Source organism: Mytilus californianus, unplaced genomic scaffold, assembly GCF_021869535.1.
Source record: "Mytilus californianus isolate M0D057914Y unplaced genomic scaffold, xbMytCali1.0.p SCAF_4, whole genome shotgun sequence".
Taxonomy (NCBI): Eukaryota; Metazoa; Mollusca; class Bivalvia; order Mytilida; family Mytilidae; genus Mytilus; species Mytilus californianus.
The window spans coordinates 94,128,033-94,149,687 of record NW_026262690.1 but is presented as its reverse complement, the minus strand read 5'-3'; the positions used below and the strand labels follow the sequence as shown (position 1 = coordinate 94,149,687).

The 21,655-nt window shown below is 31.5% G+C and overlaps 2 protein-coding genes across 2 annotated transcripts in view; one reads left to right on the top strand and one right to left on the bottom strand.

The window, feature by feature from the left end:
* LOC127698854 (aftiphilin-like) overlaps positions 1–21,655 on the top strand; it is a 538,231-nt gene that overhangs the window by 278,069 nt on the left and 238,507 nt on the right. The gene's annotated exons all lie outside the window — the stretch shown is intronic.
* LOC127737151 (uncharacterized) lies at positions 19,483–20,328 on the bottom strand. The gene has a single exon (XM_052247684.1). The coding sequence runs from the start codon at positions 20,326–20,328 to the stop codon at positions 19,483–19,485; it is 846 nt and encodes a 281-aa protein (XP_052103644.1).

Below are 21,655 nucleotides of genomic sequence, written 5' to 3'. Positions count from 1 at the left end.
TAAAATATAATTTTTTGTGCATCTTGATAAGTGCCTACGCAAAGTTCAAAGTTTTCAGAATATGTGGATATTAATTTTTTTTTAAATTCTTTAATGTTAAACACTTCTGTTTATCCTTATTCTTAAAAAGTTTCCTATTTTATATTCTGTTGCATTAAGATTTAATATAGGTTATGTACAGTTAATTACAGATGTTAGTTATTCATTGTTTTCCTTTGCATAAGGAAGATGTGAACTGAAAATTTGTGTTTCCTGAAGGCACCTTCCGACCACCCTTTTTTCTGAGGGTATATGAATCTTCATACTTATGTATATCTTCAAATAATTCCTTTGTCATTGCTGAAAATGAAATATTGGAGAAATTTTAGTTTTCCGTATTGACCATAGAGAACAGCAGTAACAGATTTTTGATATTTTTAAAAAGCAAGAACCAAGTTTTAACAATTGTGTCATTATTAAACCCTAACGAATGATGTTATTTAAGAGATTATTAATGACTGTTCCATAAAAAAACATACAGGGGGCTCAGGATAGGCACTTTGAAATATCAACTAAGGGCAGGTGTCAAAATACTCTTTGTTACATTGAAATTGTAAATGAAATCTTAAGTTGCCTCTTAAGGTGGTTACTCTATTTTCAAACTGCCTTCATTGGGTACAATTTGTGATTTTTATGGAGCAACATTTAATTGCATTTTAAGCTTTTTGTTTTAAATAAGGGATTTTAAACAGCATGAACATATACAAAGAATTTATTAACATCAGCAGTTTTATTTGCTTCAATCCCCTATCTCGTCCTGAACATACATGAAATATTTGCCACTGGACATTAAGCAACCAACCAACAATCAATCAATCAATCAATCACCTATCAAGTTGTGATGAAATTTGACAAAGTATGATAATTTTTAATGTGGATATTTCATTCACTGTTGAAAAATATGATATAGTGGATTTCAATGGTTTTAGATTTGAAGAAGGGTAATGCTATTAGAACACACTGTTTTGATTAGTATCACTTGGGTAAGTTCTTAGCCAATGATAAATCTAAATAAATATGATGATTTACATCAAATGGAGTAAAAGGGGTATTCCAGGAAAACTGATGTGTAATTAATAGGGAATTTACTTTCCAAGAAATTTTTTGAACCTATAACCATCAATGCATATGCATTATGGGTAGTATTCTCCCTTACTTTCAGTTTTCATGGAAATATCTTTAGGGAACTCTATTGATACATGAACCTGTTTGATGCTGACCATTATTTGATGATGAGTGATATATTTAATATGCATTATATATTATACATATGCTAGTTAAATGTAAACAATATTACGCACAATTGTGATATATTTGCAAATATTTTTCTTGTTTATATTTTATATTATTTATTAGTTATTCATATAATCATATTGTTAAATATACATTCTTATTGTAAAATATACATTCATATTTATTATATACATTATAAAGTGCCTATGACGTGTATACATGATTACTGCAGAACCATGGATTGAAACTCATAAATACAACTAAGCCTACAGATGAAGTATCCAGATCTTAAATTTCCACATGCTTATTTATTTCTTGATGTTCTACTCAAGTTAAACATCATGTAACATGACAAACAGTGATTTGTATTTATGGTAAATGTCACCAAAGAACCAATTTTTCATGGACATATTTTCATGTACCATATTTTATTTAATTTTGTACAACCATACACAAAAACAAACAAAAATGATCAAATAGAAATATAGAGAGTAAATTCATGGTTCTGCAGTGGTGGCTTGTTGCTTGCCTTGTGTATTTTGCAATTTTATTTTTTTATTTGTTATATTAAACTTTACGCAAGTTTCTAATTTAATGATATCAATTGACAGTTTATTGTTAAGTTTTTATTGAAATATTCCAAGAATATGTCTTATTTGTCTTTTTTACAGTTAGTATTGTTTTACAATTAATTTTAGTCAAAAGACTTGCATTTATAAAATCAAATTTTAAGAGAATCAGCATTTTCTCTGGTTATCTAGTCAGTGGGACCATATGATACACCTTATAAGAGCACAATGACTGCCTTTTAATATTTTTTTGTTTTATTATATATCCAGTTGATAGAAAAATTGTTTTTATATTTATTTCTTAGAATTAAAAAAAATCAACTGAAAAAATATCTTTTCATTCACGTTAGAAATATATTATTATCTGACAGAGTCAGTCTTTTTTTTATTAATCAAGTATTTGTATAAATATTTAGGGCAAAACCCTGCAAATTTTTTTGGAATGCCAGTGGACAATTTTCATATTAATTGCACAATTATATATTGTACAAGAAATTTTTATGCCCCCACCGTAGCGGAGGGGGCATTAAGTTTTACCCTTGTCCGTCTGTACGTACGTACGTACATACCAACGTCCCAAAATTGGTTTCCGTTCTCTAACTTTAGTTTGCCTCAACCAAATGTTATGAAACTTATACACAATGCTTATTACCACAAAACACAGATCCGGTTTGAATTTTGGTGGCGTCACTTTAACAGTTCTTGAGTTATGCCCCTTTACAAATGGAAAAAATCGTTTCCGTTCTCCAACTTTAGTTTGCCTCAACCAAATGTTATGAAACCTATACACAATGCCTATTGCCACAAAACACAGATCAAGTTTGAATTTTGGTGACGTCACTTTAACCATTCTAGAGTTATGCCTCTTTATAAATTGAAAAATTGCAAAATTTTTATTTTCTTCTAAATATCAAGTAATTTTTATTAAAATTGGAGTTATCTTCCTTATCCATGATTATAATTGAATCAACTACATTCAATGCTTTATACAATGCAATGTTTAATTTTGACTTCCACTGATAAAACACAGATCAAGTTGAATTTGGGTAGTGTCACTTTAACCATTATTGAGTTATGCCCCTTTATAACTCGAAAGATTGCAAAATTTTTAGTTTCCATTCTGTAACTTAAGTTTGCCCCAACCAAACATTATGAAACCTATACACAATATTCATTACCACAAAACTAAGATCAAGTACAAATTTTTTGTTTCTGTTTTCTAACTTTAGTGCCTCAACCAAATGATATGAAACTTATACACAATGCTTATTACTACATAATACAGATTAAGTACGAAATTTGGTGGCAACACTTTTACCATTCTTGAGTTGTGTCCCTTTATAAACATAAAAATTGCTGAATTTTTCATTTCCGTTCTCTAACTTTATTTTTCCTTGTTTTTGGTGAATTCTAAAAAATGTATTATAAACAATAAAAATAGAAAAAATAGCTCATCACACAAGACCTCAATGATTACTATAAAGATTCAATAGGAAAGAATCTTCAGCTACATAGCATATTGAAATAAAATAAAGTTTGATTTATTTTCTTACAGTAAAATATAACGAATTGGATATTATAATTTATATGAACATGATGAATAGATAGGTATTCTGGACTGGCAAAGGTTATCAATAAATAATTATTTAGACTATAGGGCTATAAGGCTATAATCTTTACAGTTTTTCTATGTGATATTTAAATTGACCCCAATAATTTTTGATAATAGACTTTATTTTGAAAATGATCTTAGCACTAACAAAGATGAAGTCATTTTACTATTGAATACTATTGCTTCAAAATTATGAATTTTTTATGCTTCATTTGAGTTTTTCATATAATTTATAAGTTTATATTTAGAAACACACTGTAAAAAACTAATTTTTTTAGTCAAACGGAACATGCAGTAACAGTCATTATTGGCTAACAAAGTTTTGTAATTATAAGTTCTGCAAGTTTGTGTCATTATTTATTTTAACACAAAACTAAAATGTAAAAAAGTGATTCTAATCTTCAATGAATTTCCTAAATAGTATTCTGTTTTGATTGTTTGAGCTCATTTGAATATGATTAACCCTTCTATGTTTTGACAGTCATTAAGGGAGCTGACAAAGATTGGGATTAAATCAGAAAGCTTGTGATTAAGGACTTTTCATTTTTTTTATCATTCTTTTGGTTAAAGTGATGACTGTCCTATTATTTGTAATATTTGATTACCCCATGATATCAACTTTTCGTATTCACTTTATCTTCCATTTTATCTATCTGTGATGCAACATTATATAAATAACACATAGCTGAGAGGGTGATAGAGCAGATTGTTACCCCGAGAAAACATTGTCAACTGAGGCGAAGCCAAGGTTGACAATGTCTTTTCGAGGGATAACAATCTGCTCTATCACCCTCTCAGATATGTGTTATTTAATTTATTATACTGAATGTTCTGTTATTACTGTCGATTAAATTTCAAATTCAAAGTAATAAACTATGACGTCTTGTACATAACAACCATCCTTATTTAATAAAGCGCACACTTAATCAAGTGTCTCCGTGAAGGGTAATAGAGTATTTGCCATAGGATAGAGTCGTATTTAATAAAGCGCACACTTGATCAAGCGTCTCCGTGAAGGGTAATAGAGTATTTACCATAGAATAGAGTAAATTGTCTCCCTCGTATTAACCAATCAAAATCTGGCATTTTGACATGAAGTATAATAATACATTTTATTTACTCATTAGATACAAATTTGATGAATCCAATGCATATCTAAACCATTATCAAAACATTCATATATATCTATAAAAAATCATCAAAGTGTTGAGAAATGTTTGCTTTGAATGTTTGATTCCCTCATAGACTTTATTTAAATTAAACTATTTTGAATGACAGCAGTTTATTGCTGATGGTACTAAATTTTGTAAGACTATTGCATTTAATGGTGGAAGGGAGATTAATTTATAAGCAGGGTGTTGAATTTACCATTTATTTTAAAATCAGTCTATTCTGAATCATGTTTTTAATGTTTTCAATGGATCTGAATTTGTTTTTAGTCAGATTGTACTTTTTACCTTTTTTCAATATTTATTATCATTATTTCTGTGTGTTTTGAACAGAATAGCTTTTGTTTGCCACATGATTGAGTATCAATTTATAAATAAATTATCTGATAAATGATATCTGGTTGATAATTATAATTTGGAAATTTAAAGATTAAGAAATTTATGGGTTGTGAATGCCTGATTCAGCAAAACTTATACTAACATTTATCTAGTCCCGCTATAAAATATATCACAGCAATGGAGGAGTCACGATATTTTTCTATTTGTCTTTTTTTCATTCATTTCATCAAAAAAACACTTTAAAATTTTAATCTAAAATGTCAATTATTAAGCTAAATAATACATTGACTTATTCCAGAATGATGGACTTTAAATCAGTTTGTCCTTTTATAAAAAAATATTTCTCTCTTAAGAAGTTAGCATTCATCTTTTAAAAAAATCCCACATAAAGTACATGTTGGCATCCATCAGTTGATCAGAGCATCTATTTCATATCAGAATTTCCATGATGCAGATCTGTTGATTACTAGGAAGCTACTAGTATTGAAATAAGGATTTTTCATGGTAATTTGATGTCATTTTTTCGAAAACTATCATGACTTGCTTACTCATTATACAATATCTGTGTCAAAGATGACCATGGATATCTTCTATTTGCTGTAGTACGTGTATTAACAATCCTGTCCACTTTTCCTTGCTAACCAATTCTACATAATTTTCAAAAAACAAAAAGAAAAGAGCATCTTGCAAAGTTTTTTAATTTTACTTTCAGATATGTTTATGATGTTCTGCCACTCAATAACCCACATTTTAATGGGCGCTTACATCTCAAATATCCCAGTGAACTTGAAATTGAGGATGCTACCAAAAGGAGATGATATACTTTGATATACTTTTATATCTTGATATGCTTCTCGATATTGACACAGGTGCACTTCAAACTAGAATCTAAAGTGATGATTTCAATTTTCCAATTGATAACTTTCCATTTCTCAGCAGTAACATACCATCTTCTTCTCTCCATTGTATGGCGTTTACATATCTCAGTTAATTCGTTACGCTCGTACATGTTCACACTTTACAGACTTCATTACCAGGAGTGTTCTTCTTGCACAAAAACTGCTGTCTAATTTGTGATTTTACCGATTGTATCCTATTCCCGTTGGGTTTGTCTCATCTCCTTTTATTCATATCATACTTGGTTGTCCAGGATTTTGCTATGATTGTAAGTTTCATTAACGTAGTTTAAGTTCTTGTCTGGGTTAAGTGGCCTACCACTGTTGTGTGTTTTGTTTAAATATGTATTAAAAGAAGATTGTTAATCTCACGTAGATTGACGCTCACTTGTTTTGTTTAAAAATATAGATGTTTTGTTGAATTTCATCCAGTGTTTTGTTTGAGATAGAAATAGTTTATTGACTTTCGAGTGCTAGTTCCTAACATCTAAACGTTTTGGATAATTTTCACCTGCTTTGTATGATCCGGTATATTTTATTCCTTGTATAATGTAACAGGTTTCGTTTAGATATCCATATGTTTTGAACTGACTTTCAAATGTTTCCTTGGAATACTAGTATCTAAATGTATTGTTGATCTTTATGTTTTTCGTTGGGAAATTAAAAAAAAATGTCTGAAAGCAGAAGTGCAATTTCAAGGGAAACTAATGTAACGGAAATATGTGTCACAAAGTAACAAAGTATTGTAAATAAGATCAGGTAGACATAACAAAATTAAAGAACAAAAGGATGAGGTATGAAAAGTGTGATTATTTGGCCCCTGTTATTGCAAAACTAGTAAAATTATTTGAGCCATTCACATTATGTTTATTATATTAAAGAAGAGGCGGAAGATACCAAAGAGAAAAATCAGAACTCACAAGTCAAAGAGAGACCAGCAAAATCAAAAAGACTAACAACAGTCTTCACAACGCTACATTAAATTGGAACGTTTCGGTGGTCATCTGTGAGTGATATTCCATAATGGTCGACCAACTCACAATAGCTCCCTTAAAACTTTTAAGGGATGAATTTAACTTAATACTCGGAATCCTTATTTTTTAGCTCACCTGAGCCAAGTGAGCTTTTGTCATCACTTGGCGTCCGTCGTCCATCGTCGTCCGTCTGACAAGAGCAGAAATCTTCAGAATGACTCATGAGCTCTACCAATTGTTCATATATGTCGAAACTGTCCGATGACTTCTTATAGGAGTTATTGCCCTAAAATGACAAATTTTACCATTTTTCTCATTTTTACCTATTATCTTGAAAACTGTGTAGATACAAGGAAACTTAAAATTGCAAAAATGTAAAAAGTCTAATGGTTGAAATCGTTAGTCGACTCCTTAATAAAGTTTTTGCCTTTTGATGATTTTTTACCAATTTTTTGCGCTTTTGCCTTATTTCCTTAAAATTATAATAGATATATAGAAACTAAAGTAAGCAAAAAATATCAGCAAGACAAGATCGACTAACAAGTAAAATGTTGCAGACAAAGTTAGTAGACTGTCACTCTTTATTGGAGTGATTGCCCTTAAATGAGGATTTTTTTTTAACCCTCTTTTGTGTTTGAGAAAAAAAAGAAGATAGAGAGAAACTAAACAGACTAAATAATCAGCATTACAAAACAGAGAATTTTTTGTTATGAACTCTATTTTTATCTACAATGTTGGAGAGTGTCCTTTGTTGAATATTCATATAGACCAAGGTGAGCGATACAGGCTCTTTAGAGCATCTAGTTTGTTAGCAGTAACCCTCTACCAAGTAAATCATGATAGAAAACGCAAACTTTGGAATATTGCATAAACTGAGAGATATATTTCATATGCAGGCGCTGCTGGAATGTTGCTACTTAGAAATGGGAAGTTCACAATCTTGACAGCTGAAATTATCTCATTTGTTTTAAAGTTTTATTCTCAAGCGACACTCATTCTGAATATTTTGATGTAAGTCAAGAAATGAAGTAAACTTAACTATAATTGTGATATCCTTTATTTTAAGTTCGTGAAATAGACGAGTACAACATAGTCAACAACTTTTTTTAATAATTTGGTGAGAGGAAATCATCTATTTAACGGAACTTGAAGTTAAAGGATAATGCTAGCTTCTTTTTATTTTTCCTCCTGTAAGAAGTCTAGCTGTCTCATATGAATTAAGAAACAAATCGACAAGAAGAGCGCATGCAGTTGGTTCCCAAAGGGATGCCGAATGTATTTTGAAAAAAAACCGTCATACAAACGTATCATATGTTGTCAATCATAAAATCAAGCAACTTGATGATTTCAGTTTCAGAGAATTTTTTTGTGTGAATCAAAGAGACTATTTTTTTTTTTCACAAAGTACGATTTATCTTTACCTTCAACTAAAAAGGACATTTTTTTATTAAAAAAGTTGGACTAAATCTTTCAATCGGTATTTAAGTTTAAGATAAGGAATGCAGGTGTAAAAGTCAATTTTTATATAATACTGCAAGAGGAAAGAGACCAATATTGTATATATTTCTATACACATCTTTAGATTGTTTTTAGTATCCACATATGATTCATACCGAATCTACCAGCCCGGAAACAAACATTTCTTGATGGCATGTCGCCCAGGATAAACAAAAAAGGTGTCAATCTGACGTAAGCATGTCACGAAAACGACATTACCTCAAACTGCAGAATCCTCTTTGAACTAGAAAAATTAAGACAGGTTTATTTATATTTGCTCTGTACTGTACATGTTTAAGATATATTAGATTTCAATGACAATTTGCAACATTGTTTTTTTTATTTTTTTGAGAAACTGTAAAAAAAATTTGTATACTCATTACTGATAACCGTTTTCATAGTAACTTGACCTCCAGATGTTACAATACACGTAGTTAATAGGATATGAATTGTACTGCTTCTAATATTGTGAACGGTGTGAAATGTGCTCTTTGTTGACTGATCTATGTCACTCGGTGAAACACGAGAAAGTGTGTAGTGGAAGTTCCTCATAAGAATTTTGTAACTTTTTTTCGCCCAAATTTGGAATCCCGCATTATCCCTGCATCATCCACGAAAGAGGATATTTAAAACAATCACAAATTTGTCATTTTCTCCTTTGATGTTAACATAAAAAAAAATCGTAAGGGTTCCGCGGAACCTAGTGTCTCGCCTACTTTTGCTGTTAGTCGCAGGCTCAACAAAAATGGGGAAAAAATATTAAAAATTTTCCTCTAAATACCATCTTTTGATTGTAAGAAGTTCTGTTCAAGTTTTGTAAAAATCCAAGAAAGTTTATGAATCTAATAAATGTTTTAAAAACTTTAACTGCAGACTGTACGTAATGTTAACTGGAATAAAACTAAGTCCATTTATAAGTAATATACGGAAAGACAGGAAATTTTTTTTTACAAAATTTCCTTCTAGATACTAGCTTTTGATCAGAAACAAGCTTCTGTCCAAGTGTGGTACAAATCCAGGATAGTTTAAGAAAGTTATTAAAATTTGAAAAACTTTAACCACAGAGTGAATGTTAAGTTAACTGGCAGAAAAACTAAGTCCTTATATGAGTAAAATACGGATAAACAGGATTTTTATTTTACAAAATTTCCTTCTGGATACTATCTTATGATTATAAACAAGCTTCTGTCCAAGTTTGGTACAAATTTAGGATAGTTTAAGAAAGTTATTAAAATTTGAAAAACTTTAACCACAGAGTGAATGTAATGTTAACTGGCAGAAAAACTAAGTCCATTTATGAGTAAAATACGGATAAACAGGATTTATTTTTACAAAATTTACTTCTGGATACTATCTTATGATCATAAACAAGCTTCTGTTCAAGTTTGGTTGAAATGCAGGATAGTTTAAGAAAGTTATTAAAATTTCAAAAACTTTAACCAGAGTGAATATGTGTGGACGCCGCCGCCGCCGCCGACGGAATGTAGGATCGCTATGTCTCGCTTTTGCGACAAAAGTCGCAGGCTCGACAAAAAGGAAGATGAACATTTCCCATCTTTATACTGGATACCATTACTTCACAGAAATCCTTATGAAGAACGATGTAGTTCGTCAAGATGTCCAACTAAACATCTTTCTTAAGTTCTTATCGCTTTTCTTTCCACAGAAAAAGATGGCATTGAGAAATATTGAGATCATGTATATTCAATCGGTGGTGTCAATCAGATGTTGATTCTTAAAAATTCTTAAGATCTACTCCAAAATCTTCTATCACAATATGTGCAAATTTGCAGTTCGATGAAAACTTTACACTTTTATTACCCATGCTCAATTGAAAGATTGACTTCATCGTCTAATAAAACAGATATTTGTAAAAAAAAAAAAAAATAGGAAACGCAGATACAAATTCCGTGTTCAAAGAGAGGCGAATGATACCGAAGGGACATTCAAACTCACATTAAAATACAAATTGACAACGCCATGGCTAAAAAGAAAAAGACAAACAAACAAAAGTACACAAAACGCAACATAGAAAACTAAAGACTGAGCAATGCGAACCCCACCAAAAACTGGGAGTGATCTTGAGTGCTACGGAAGGGTCGTGTTGCTCATGTTAGTACAAACCCGGTGATAAGTCTAATTTTCTAGGTCACATTCTATATGAAACAGAATTCATATAGAACCTTAAAAAAAACAGAAAAAACACTTAATTTAACTCCTATTTTATGGTTGTTGCGTTAAAAAGGTAATAATATCTATTAAATGCTTTTTTTGGAATTTTATAGGGTAGTAAAAGCGTTGATCGTTCGTCAGTTCTTTATGTTTATGAGTTTATCATATTACGTACTTATTTACTTTTTTTAATACGTACTTATTTACTTTTTTTTTGTTTTTGCCTAAGATCTTTTAATCGCACAACGAGTGCTTATTTTGCGATTTACGCATATGTAATTTTTGTCATTGTTTACTATGTGTTGTAATTTTATTATTAAACAAATAATAACTTATTCTACAGAAGTAGATGACAGAATTTTTTTCTAATTTGATGAAGCTACACTGTTTTAATTTCATTGGCAATAACACACGCATAAAATGAACGGTCCATTACTAGAGTCTCATTCAATAAAATTCGTCATATGCAACTTAGTTTTTCCAGAATCCATTCAACCGATCATTAACTGTCCTTTTTTATTAAAACATATCTAACTGGCTCAGTTATTTCAGTATCTGCATTACAATCACAGATGAATTGCTCATCCTTCGACAGGACATGAATTACCCATCCTTCGACAGGACATGAATTGCCCAATCCTTCGACAGGACATGAATTGCATTTGTTTTTTTTCCTCAGCCACAAGAACAAGACCCGAAGATGTTGTGAGAAGGTCGTTCGGAGAAAATTCATTTTCTGAATTTATGTCTGTATGACCGCTGTATATCAATTTAGGCTGTCCCAATTTCCCAATAACTACAATAACTTTCCCTTTTCTGAACCCATGAGCTGATCTATCACACACATATCACCATTAATGTTTCTAGTTATCTTTTTTGGAAGAGTAAATAATGCTTTACTATTGCCCTCAACGCCTCCCATAATGCTTGTGTCTTGCATGTTAAATTTCATATCAGTAAGTTCAAGAATTCCAACAAAAGAACCCGTGTTGTTAGTAAAATCTAGAATAATTTCGTTATTGTCTGTTGCATGAATACCATTAAACTGGAAATTATCGTTCGTTATTGACGGTGACAGGTTTTCAAATTGTCCGTTTCTTTTAAGCTGTCTAATTTGAAATTTGTCATCTGTTAGTAAGATATCTCCATTATATTTTGTAATATCTAAAATCTTTGCATAACCGGAATAGTTTAAACTTACGTCTATTATATCATTTGTAGTGACAAACTTGAAACCTGATATTTTGAAAAACACAAATCTGCGAGAATTACTGTTGAAAATAACACACATGTCATCAATTAGAGACACTAGTCCATTCATATCGGGAAAATCTACCTTAAATATCTGAATAGAAATTACTTTTGGTATTTTGATTATGGATCCCATGATTTCTTTCATAAAAATCTCTTTTGGCTAAATGAAAATCAGTTCTGGAGGTTTAATTTCTAACGCTGATTACTCTAGTATCTCTCTGCTTTTTTTTCCACAGTTCAGAAAACTGAAGCTGGATCCTGTGTTTCTAACACTTCGTCAAGCGTAATTTTTCTTGTTAATAATTCATGTTCTATCAGAGAAAGTCTTTTGCGTTCTGATACTACAGAGTTATTTTCCGGGTCCCATATACCTTCTATAACTTCTACAAGATTTAATGCTTTCTTTGTTATTGCACCTTTTACTTCTATTTTGATTTCGCTGTGTTTCATTACCCCACAATCATCCATTTTTCTAAATTGGGCTGCTTTATCTTCAAAGAATGGGTAACATTCGTCAATTTTACTTTTTAAAATTTGAGTAAAAGATACTTATCTTCATAAACTTTGTTCAGTTCCTCATACTGAAATGGTCTGACTACACAAGACGAGCATAAAGATTTATCGCAATTTAGACAGATGGATACACATGTCTTATCAAAATGTTTTTGAACATGCAATCTTCTTCAATAAAATTGAGAATGGAAATGGGGAATGTGTTAAACAGATAACAACCCGACCAAAGAGCAGAAAACAGCCGAAGGCCACCAATTGGTCTTTAACACAGCGAGAAAATCCCGCACCCGGAGGCGGGCTACAGCATGCCCCTAAACAAAAATGTGTACTAGTTCAATGAAAATGAACGTCACACTAAACTCCAAAACATATAAATGAATTAAAATTAAAAAAACATACAAGACTTACAAAGGCCAGAGGCTCCTGACTTGGGACAGGCGCAAAAATGCTGCGGGGTTAAACATGTTTTGTGAGATCTCAACCCTCCCCTATACCTCTAGCCAATGTAGATAAAACTGACACACAGCAATACGCACAGTAAAACTCAGTTTAAAAGAAGTCCGAGTCCGATGTCAGAATAGGTAACAAAAGAAACTAAGCAAAATGACAATGATACATAAATTAACAAAGGACTACTAGCAGTTACTGACATGCCAGCTCCAGACCTCAATTAAACTGATTGAAAGATTATGTATTCATCATATGTAAATCAAGCACAATCCCTCCCGTTAGGGGTTTAGTATGATACCATCATAAAATATATGAATAGAACATAACCCGTATCATGCCAACAACTACTTTAAGAATAAATGTGTTTATTTCCGATGCAAAGACCCTATAAGTGAATCAATATTAATACCAAAATATGCCATCTTTAATGACATGACAACAGTATCGTAACTATATCCCTTCTGAATAAGTCTGTTTAAAGGTTTGGTTAGCTTTTGAGGTGAATGTCCACATTTTTGTGCGTATATAGAATATTACCATAAAAGATTGGATGTGAAATACCTGAACGTATAAGATGTCTGCATGTTGATTTATATTTACGAATGATGTCCTTGTACCGATGATAAAACGTTGTTACATAAACGAGCGAATCGAACAAGTTGATATATATAAACACCATAAGATGGTGACAAGAGAACGTCACCATCTAAAAATGGATAATTAACAATAGGAAATGAAAAATCATCTCTTTTATCATAAATTTTGGTATTAAGCTTCCCGTTAAAGATATAGATATCAAGATCCAGGAAAGGGCAGTGCTCATTGTTTGTATTAGCTTTATTTAAAGTCAGTTCAGCAGGATCAATCTCTTTAGTGTACATACTGAAGTCGTCATTATTGAGATCCAATATATCATCCAAATATCTTAAAGTGTTATTAAATTTTTGTATCAGATGTTGTTTTGATGGGTCTTTGCTGATTTTAGTCATAAATTGTAACTTTTTTTCGATTTTCCAAATCCTCAATACTATTGTCCTGTTGTAAAAGAACAACATTGTGATAATTATTAATTTTTGTATGAATTTTTGTATTATATATTTCACAAAGATTAAGATCGCACGACTGGCAGAGCAATTTTACATCATCTGGTTTTACACAAAATTCACAGTTTGTATATGTGCTAGTCATTTTCAAATGTTCATCCCATTATCTTCAGGTTAGTTTTCGATCAGCATAAATTTTGTTAAACCAAAAATAAGCTGAAAAAATTCAGTGTATTTCTTTGTTCTATGATTTAAACTTTTAATGTGTCTTATCGAAAATCTATTGTTTTTCTTCACTGACTCGATTGAAGTCAATATAAGCATGAAAGTAATTAACAAATAATAGAGATACTGCCATTGTAATAAATAAAAAAAACTTGAATTTTGTGATCGTCCCCTTGCAATTAGTGCGTTACGTTTAAAAATATCATTGACAGATCATTATCGGATTAAAGATTATTATTAAGCGTGGTAGTACTTTTTACCCCTCGCCTCGATGGTCAATATTTCAGAATTTTCTTTTGTCTGTTATGGATTTACATATGTTACTGGGTAGAAAATGAAAGGATATGGAAAAAATGTACATGGGACAAAATCGCACACAATACATAGAAAACATAAAAAATTATCAATGAACAGGGCTTTTATTCCTGTTCTTCATCTTGACAGTTGATGTAGGGTCTTCAACAATGAACGAATCATTCATACCCTACAACAAGGTCAAGACGGCCCCTAACGTCGACTTAAGCGGAACTATTGATAAAAATAAACCACAGTTCACCTTCTTGCTTCCCACACGCTTTTATTTGAAGACAATTTTACAATTTTTTTTCTAAATTTGACAGAATGCCGCTAATATCGTGTTGATTAAAAATAGGACATTTAGCTATTTTCAAGTAACATATTTCAAACTAAAAAAAAAGCCATTTTATGGGATTCAAAGAATAAGCAAATAATTGTTTTTCAAATATGTGAAAATCATTCTTTTGAAAATTTTGAAAAAAATAAGAAGAAAAAGGGTTCACCTATATACTCTTTCGCTTACTACGTAAAAGAAGCTCAGCTTATGAATTAAAATTTTCAAATATTGAATAATTAGATAAAGGTACCGTTTTTTGTAAGGACAAGTTAATACATGATTTATTTAAATAATGTTAATTTCTTTTTATATAAAAAGGTCCCGCTAATTGCATCACAATTTGCAAATTTCTGTTATGATCTGGAGCAATTTTTGGGATAATCTGCCAGTGATTGCTTACTTTTTTACAGTAAAATGTCTGGTTACATCTCTCACAAATGATAAAACACAAAATTCTTTGCTTCGTAAACTTTTCTGAGTTCCTGTTTGCGATTATTATTCCGATGCTGACAGATAATTTGTATTGAACTGTTTCTAAAGGATTGCCAATCTGTAACGAGAATATTTTGCTGTTTATTTTGTGTAAATCTGTTATTCGTAGACCTTCTTGTGTTTTGCTTGAAATCTTAATATTTTGTTGTCCTTCTCGTGTTTTTGTTTCGATATATCTGATAACAGTAACGGCACCAATTTTACTGCACCAGATGCGTATTTCGACAATTTATGACTCTTAAGTGACAGTTTTGAATAGGAATATCTAAGGTTTTTGTTGAATTTTACATGTTTTGTTGAAATATTCTTATAAATTATTTCTTTTGTAATCTTATATTGTGTTGACTATCATGTCTTTTTTTTGTTGTAAAATAGATGTTTTGTCCAAATTTACATGATTCAAATGTTTCTTGTGAATATCTAAATATTTGTTTGATTATCAATTGTCGCATCTAAATATTTATAAAACAATTTATAAAACAAAACAAAAATTTACTCTTGCAATGCATTATCTAGAAAAGTAATGTTGCCACTACAAAAAAATGTAAAAAATATTTGTTATGAAGTAAGTCACAAATTCTTGGTTGATTAGTTACAATATTAGTTAGCCGATGTTCAAATCTCGGAAATAAATTTACAACATACAAATCAAGTTAAGAAAATAAAACATACGGAAATCGACAGGGGCGTCAATAGGGTAATTGAGGCTAAGAAGAGTCAGCATACATGGATTTCTGACAAAAGTTCTTTGCCTTTGAACAGAACCAACTGAAAAAAGGTAAAAAAAGATAAAAGAGAAAAAAGAAGTCCGCTCCAACTAGAAAGATCACAAGAAATTAGTACATATTTAATAAAACAAAATAGTTCCACACATAGCTGTAAGTTTGTCAATAATCAAAGGGACATTAGCTACGATTTAGACAAAAAATTAAAGTGCGATTGTGTTTATTTCACGTAACAATAAAAGCGGAATTATTAGATAATGTTTCATTATAAGATGTCTATTTGGCCCAAATTTGTCATGTGACCTTCAATTTAACCCCTTAGCTAGAGATTGGTTACGCATGTACTAAGCGTGTTCAGCTATTAAAAGGAAAATAATGGCAACATTGAAAGTGAAGTTGACTGATTCTATCCACAAACAATCATTCTTTTACAGGTAAAAACGATAATTACATACATTTTGAACCAATAACATGAAATCAGACATAGACAAATCCAATTGCACATGTTCGCTATCTATTTATGTTTATATCCATGTTTGTATCGGTTTATATGACCGTCGGCAGTCTTCGTATGTCATCTCGATGGTTATTTTGATGGCGACAGGACTAAAAAACACACGAAATACTGATATATATTAGCGAGTCCATGAATTGTTACTTGTTTATTTTAGTTTGTTATAAATCAAATGTGAGAATTTGAGTCGAATTGATGAACATGAATTTAACAGCTAATGCCCCTTTAAAGTATTTGGTTAATTTTGATATCAAATGAAAGCTAAAGAACTTGAAGTTACTGTAGAATCCTTGTTGACAGTTTCTGTTTTAATTTTAAGTCTGCCTCATATCTTGTCTTACATCTAGAAATTGACAATGAGGGTCGGTTGAAAACAAAACTTTACGACGAAAGAGATGATTTCAGCTTCCCAATTGTGAACTTTCCATTTCTATGTAGCAACATTTCAGCAGCGTCTTCATACGGAGTATATATCTCCCAATTAAACGATATTCCCGGGCTTGTATTTCCTATCATGATTTCCTTGATAGAGGATTGCTGCTCACAAGGAAGCTATTAAACCAAGAGTTCCAAATGGTGAAGTTGAAATCATTCCTTCGTAAATTTTACGGACGCCATCACCAGTTGGTTGACCGTTATGGAATAACCGTTTCACAGATGATATCGGATATGTTCCTTATGTCGTAACTACAATACCCTTCCCTTTTCACGAATGTGACCTACCGAATTAGACTATTTACCGGATTGGTAATAACATAAGCAACACGACGGGTGCCACATGTGGAGCAGGATCTGCTTACCCTTCCGGAGCACCTGAGATCACCCCCAGTTTTTGGTGGGATTCGTGTTGCTTAGTCTTTAGTTTTCTATGTTGTGTCATCTGTACTATTATTTGTCTGTTTGTCTTTTTATTTTTGGCCATTGCGTTGTCAGTTTGTTTTCGATTTGTGAGTTTGACTGTCCCTCTGGTATCTTTCGTCCCTCTTTTCTGTTGAATAATAAATTAATAGCATATGAAATTAAAATATGAGGACATATTTGCCCTGTTGTTCAGATTAGGAGTACTTGTTTTTTTGTACTAACAAACTTCAGAAACCAATGCGCTCTAAAAACAATTAAAGGTATGTTGAATTTTTCAGCACAAGTCCGGATAAAGTTTTGAAATGAAATGTCTTCAGTTTATTTGAACTTAAAATAAAATAGTTTTGAATGCTTGAAATTGCTGAATTCAACTTAGAAAGCAATCGGGCTATAAATTATTTTATGTAAACTATGCTTACCTTTCCAGATAACCGCGTAGAATCTCCAACGTAAGGATTTGTTTTTGTTGATCAGATGTGCGCACATCTCTCTGTATTATAGTTGTTTTTTGTTTTTGTCCTCTTTTAATGTTTTTTAGGTTGAGGAATTTTTATATTTTGATTTACGTATTGGGAAATTTTAGTGTTTTGAAACGAATTTCACATTAGTTAGTTAAATTAATGCTGACCCTTTGCAACAATACTATGTCGAGTCTGTCAAGTAATGTTCTTAAATTACGACCCACTTTCGCTTTGTGCTGACGTTGTGTATCATTTGATTTACTTTATAGTTTTCCCCTTGTTAATCTTTGTACTATTATGTTCCTTTTGGTCGTATGGCTCATGACGTGGCCCGGTTTTTCTTCATCCAGTTTTCGGGTTTTTGGCTTTGGGCGTTCATGATGCGGATGAATCCAGAGGTTCGAATCGAACGCTTGAGGTTTTTATAGTGTTGTTTTCATTTTATATACTCTTATACATTTTACTTATTTGGTACTTTATCGGAAAAGTGCATATGTCATTATATTTTACTATACTGTATAAACTATCAACTACAAACCCGTTTTTTGTATACGTCTTTGCCAGATTCAAATGTATGTTTGTTTGAAACGTTAACCAATTATGTCTGTTTGGGTTCCTCAACCATTTTTTCAATATAACGAAACTATAAACAACTGTCATACAAGTGGGAGTTTAAGCTAACTATAAAACCAGGTTTAAACCATCATATTGTTCTTAAAAAGCCTATACAAAGTCAGGAATATGTCAGTTCTTGCTTTCAATTTGTTCCGTTGGTTGATATAGCTTGGTGTTTGTTTTTTTGCTAATACTTTTTTTTTGTAGCCTATTTTAGCAAAAGATAAGTACCGTGTGCTTGAACGTCACAATGGCATTTGTAAAATCAATTTTATTTTGAACGACGTTCGGAATTAAAATAAACATTTCTTTGGAAGATATTCTCTATAAATATTTATTAAATCGCAAAACCTTGATGTTTGAACATCAAGCATTCCTTTCTGAAGTCTCATTCTATGAATTTCACAATATGTAACTTTGTTTTACGAGAATCTGAACAACCAATCATTAACTGTCCCTTTTTGTTAAAACATATACTAACAGGCGAAATAATTCCACTATCTGATAAACAATTACAGATAAACTGCCCATCCTTAGAAAGGACATGAATTGCGTTTGTGGTTTCCTCAGACACCAGAACCAGACCTGATGATGTTGTAACAATGTCACCGGGATAAAAATCTTCTATTTCAACTTCGGCTTCTTCATCATCGTCGTCTTCTCCATTATCGTTTCTTTCTCCTTTTTCTTTTGCTGCTGCTGATACTGGATTAAGGCTTTGATGGCCACTGTATGTCCATTTCGATTGTCCCCATTTTCCAATCGATACTACTCTAGTAGAATAGTCTAACTGATCTTTCACATAAATATCTCCGTTGATGTCTGTAGTTATCTTTTTCGGAAGAGTAAATAACTTTTTGTCACTGTCGGTATCACATTCAACGCGTCTAATCTTGCTTGCATAATTGATATCTCTTAGTTCAAGAAATCCAGTAGAATTTCTCTCGCTATTAGTAAAACCGACAATAATCTCATTATCATTTGTAGCATGAATACCATAAAACATCAGTTTATCATTTGTAAACGACAGTGATATATTCTTAAAAGTTCCATTATTTCTAAGGCGTTTCATTTGAAATGTGTCATCGGATATTAAAACTTCTTCATTATAGTTTGTTATATCCGAAAATCTTGATAGATCTATGTCTGTCCTTTCTGAGTTCATCTACTATGTCATTTTTAGTAGTTACAAACTTTAAATCAGATATGGTGAAATACTTATTTTACGAGAACTTTCATTATACATAACACATATGTCATCATTTAGAGACACTAAACCACTAATCTCGGGAAAATTAACTTCAAACGTCTTAATCAAAACAACTTTAGGTTTATTGATTATTGATCCCAATACCTTTTCCATATTAACATCTATTGGCTCAATATAATACAGTTCTGGAGGTTTTACTTCCAAAACTGATTCCTCTGGTATAGCTCTACTGATGTTTTCTGCAGTTGAGAAAACTAAAGTTGGCTCTTGAGTTTGTGTGACTTCGTCAAGTACATGTTTTCGGTCCTTTAAATCTTGTTCTATTTGACAAAGTCGTTCACATTCTGTTTTTACTGGATTATTGTCGGTATCCCATATACCTTTCATAACTTCTACTAAGGCTAACGCTTCCTTTGTTACTGCTTCCTTTACTCCATTTTTCCTATTGAAAATTTTCTCTTTAATTTCGTTTTGTTTTTCAACCTCATCATCATCCCTTTTCCGAAAATCAGCCGCTTTCTCCTCAAAGAAAGGATAACATTCGTCAATTTTACTTTTTAAACCTTTCAGTAGAAAATATTTTTCTTCGTACACTTTGTTAAGTTCCTCATACTGAAATGGTCGGATTAAGCAAGAGGAACACAAAGATTTATCGCAACTTAGACAGTATGTTACACATTTCTGATCCACATGCTTCAAGCATAAAATCTCTTTCAAGTCCACTTTTCGTAGATTTTCCAACTCCTTAATACTTTCTCCATCTTTTAAAAGATCGACCTTGTGTTCAGATAATTTTTCACTCTTTGTATGAATTTTTGTATTTGCACACATCACAAAGATTTAGACTACATGACTGGCAATGCCATTTCACACCAGCTGATTCTTCACAAAATTGACAGTTTGCATATTTGCTAGCCATTTTACAAATGTTCATCCCATTTTTTTCACATATGCTATTTAGCAGGACTATAAATAATTACGTAGAAAATGTAATTCATCTACAACAAAAAAGGCTCTTGAAAAATTTCTATGGTCTCTATTCTTCTATAATTTAAACTTGAATGTGTCTTATCTAAATCTACCTGTGCTCTTTATTGATTTGATAGAATTCCACGTAAGCACTTGCGTCATATACTTCAAGTTAAGTTCATAAAACCGAAGTAAGATATTGCCATTTTAACAAAAGAAAAGAAAATAAATGATCACCTTGCTACAAATATACTGTATTTTAATATATTGCTGATTAGAGATATGCATTTATGGTCGTTTTTCCCGCTTATCCCAAATGAAAGACTTGAGAAGTGTCTGTTCCATTGGGAGGATTTAACGTAACTTCATAATGCATCTGACAATAAGTTAAGTTAGCATGGCTGTATCAACAAAAAATAAAGATTTTATAAACTTTGCTAAATTGTAGTATGAGTATTCTTACCATAGATATTATCAGGTCACTGAGATTGTTTTCTAGCTACAGGCTGTGCCTTCGACACATATTAGTTAATGATTGTTCACATAAAAAAGACTCCGAACAACCGATAATTTACTGTGCCTTGTTGTCAAATAGATACTAACACTGTCTGTTTTTCATTGTCTGTCTGAATTACAAATTATTTTGGCCATTCATAAGTAGGACATGCCTTGCATTTGTGCTTTTCTCGGCCACAAGACGCGGACCTGCCGATGTCATGACAATTTCACCGAGAGAAAAATAATGTTCTGAATTAATGCTTTGATGACTATTGAATATCCATTTTGGTAGTCCCCTTCTGCCAAACACTACTACTCTTCCCCTTTTTAAATCAAGACGGTCTAACACAAAAATGTATCCCGTTGACGTTTGTGGCTATCGTTTTTGGGACAGTAAATAATGCATTGTCACTTTTGGAATCGCATTCAACCCGTCTCATCTTCATCTTGTTTATATCGTTACCACAACCGACATTGGTTTGTTAGAACCAAAGAAGATGTCTTGTTATTGGTTAAACCTATGGTGACTTCATAATACTTCGCAAAGGCATATCATAAAATTTAAATTAATTTTTTGGTGAGCGACAGTGATAATTGTTTTTTTATGCCATTATTTTTAAGGGGTTTCATATCCGACGTTAAAATTTAGGTATCATGGCATGTTATATCCAAAATACTGGTGTTAAAAAAA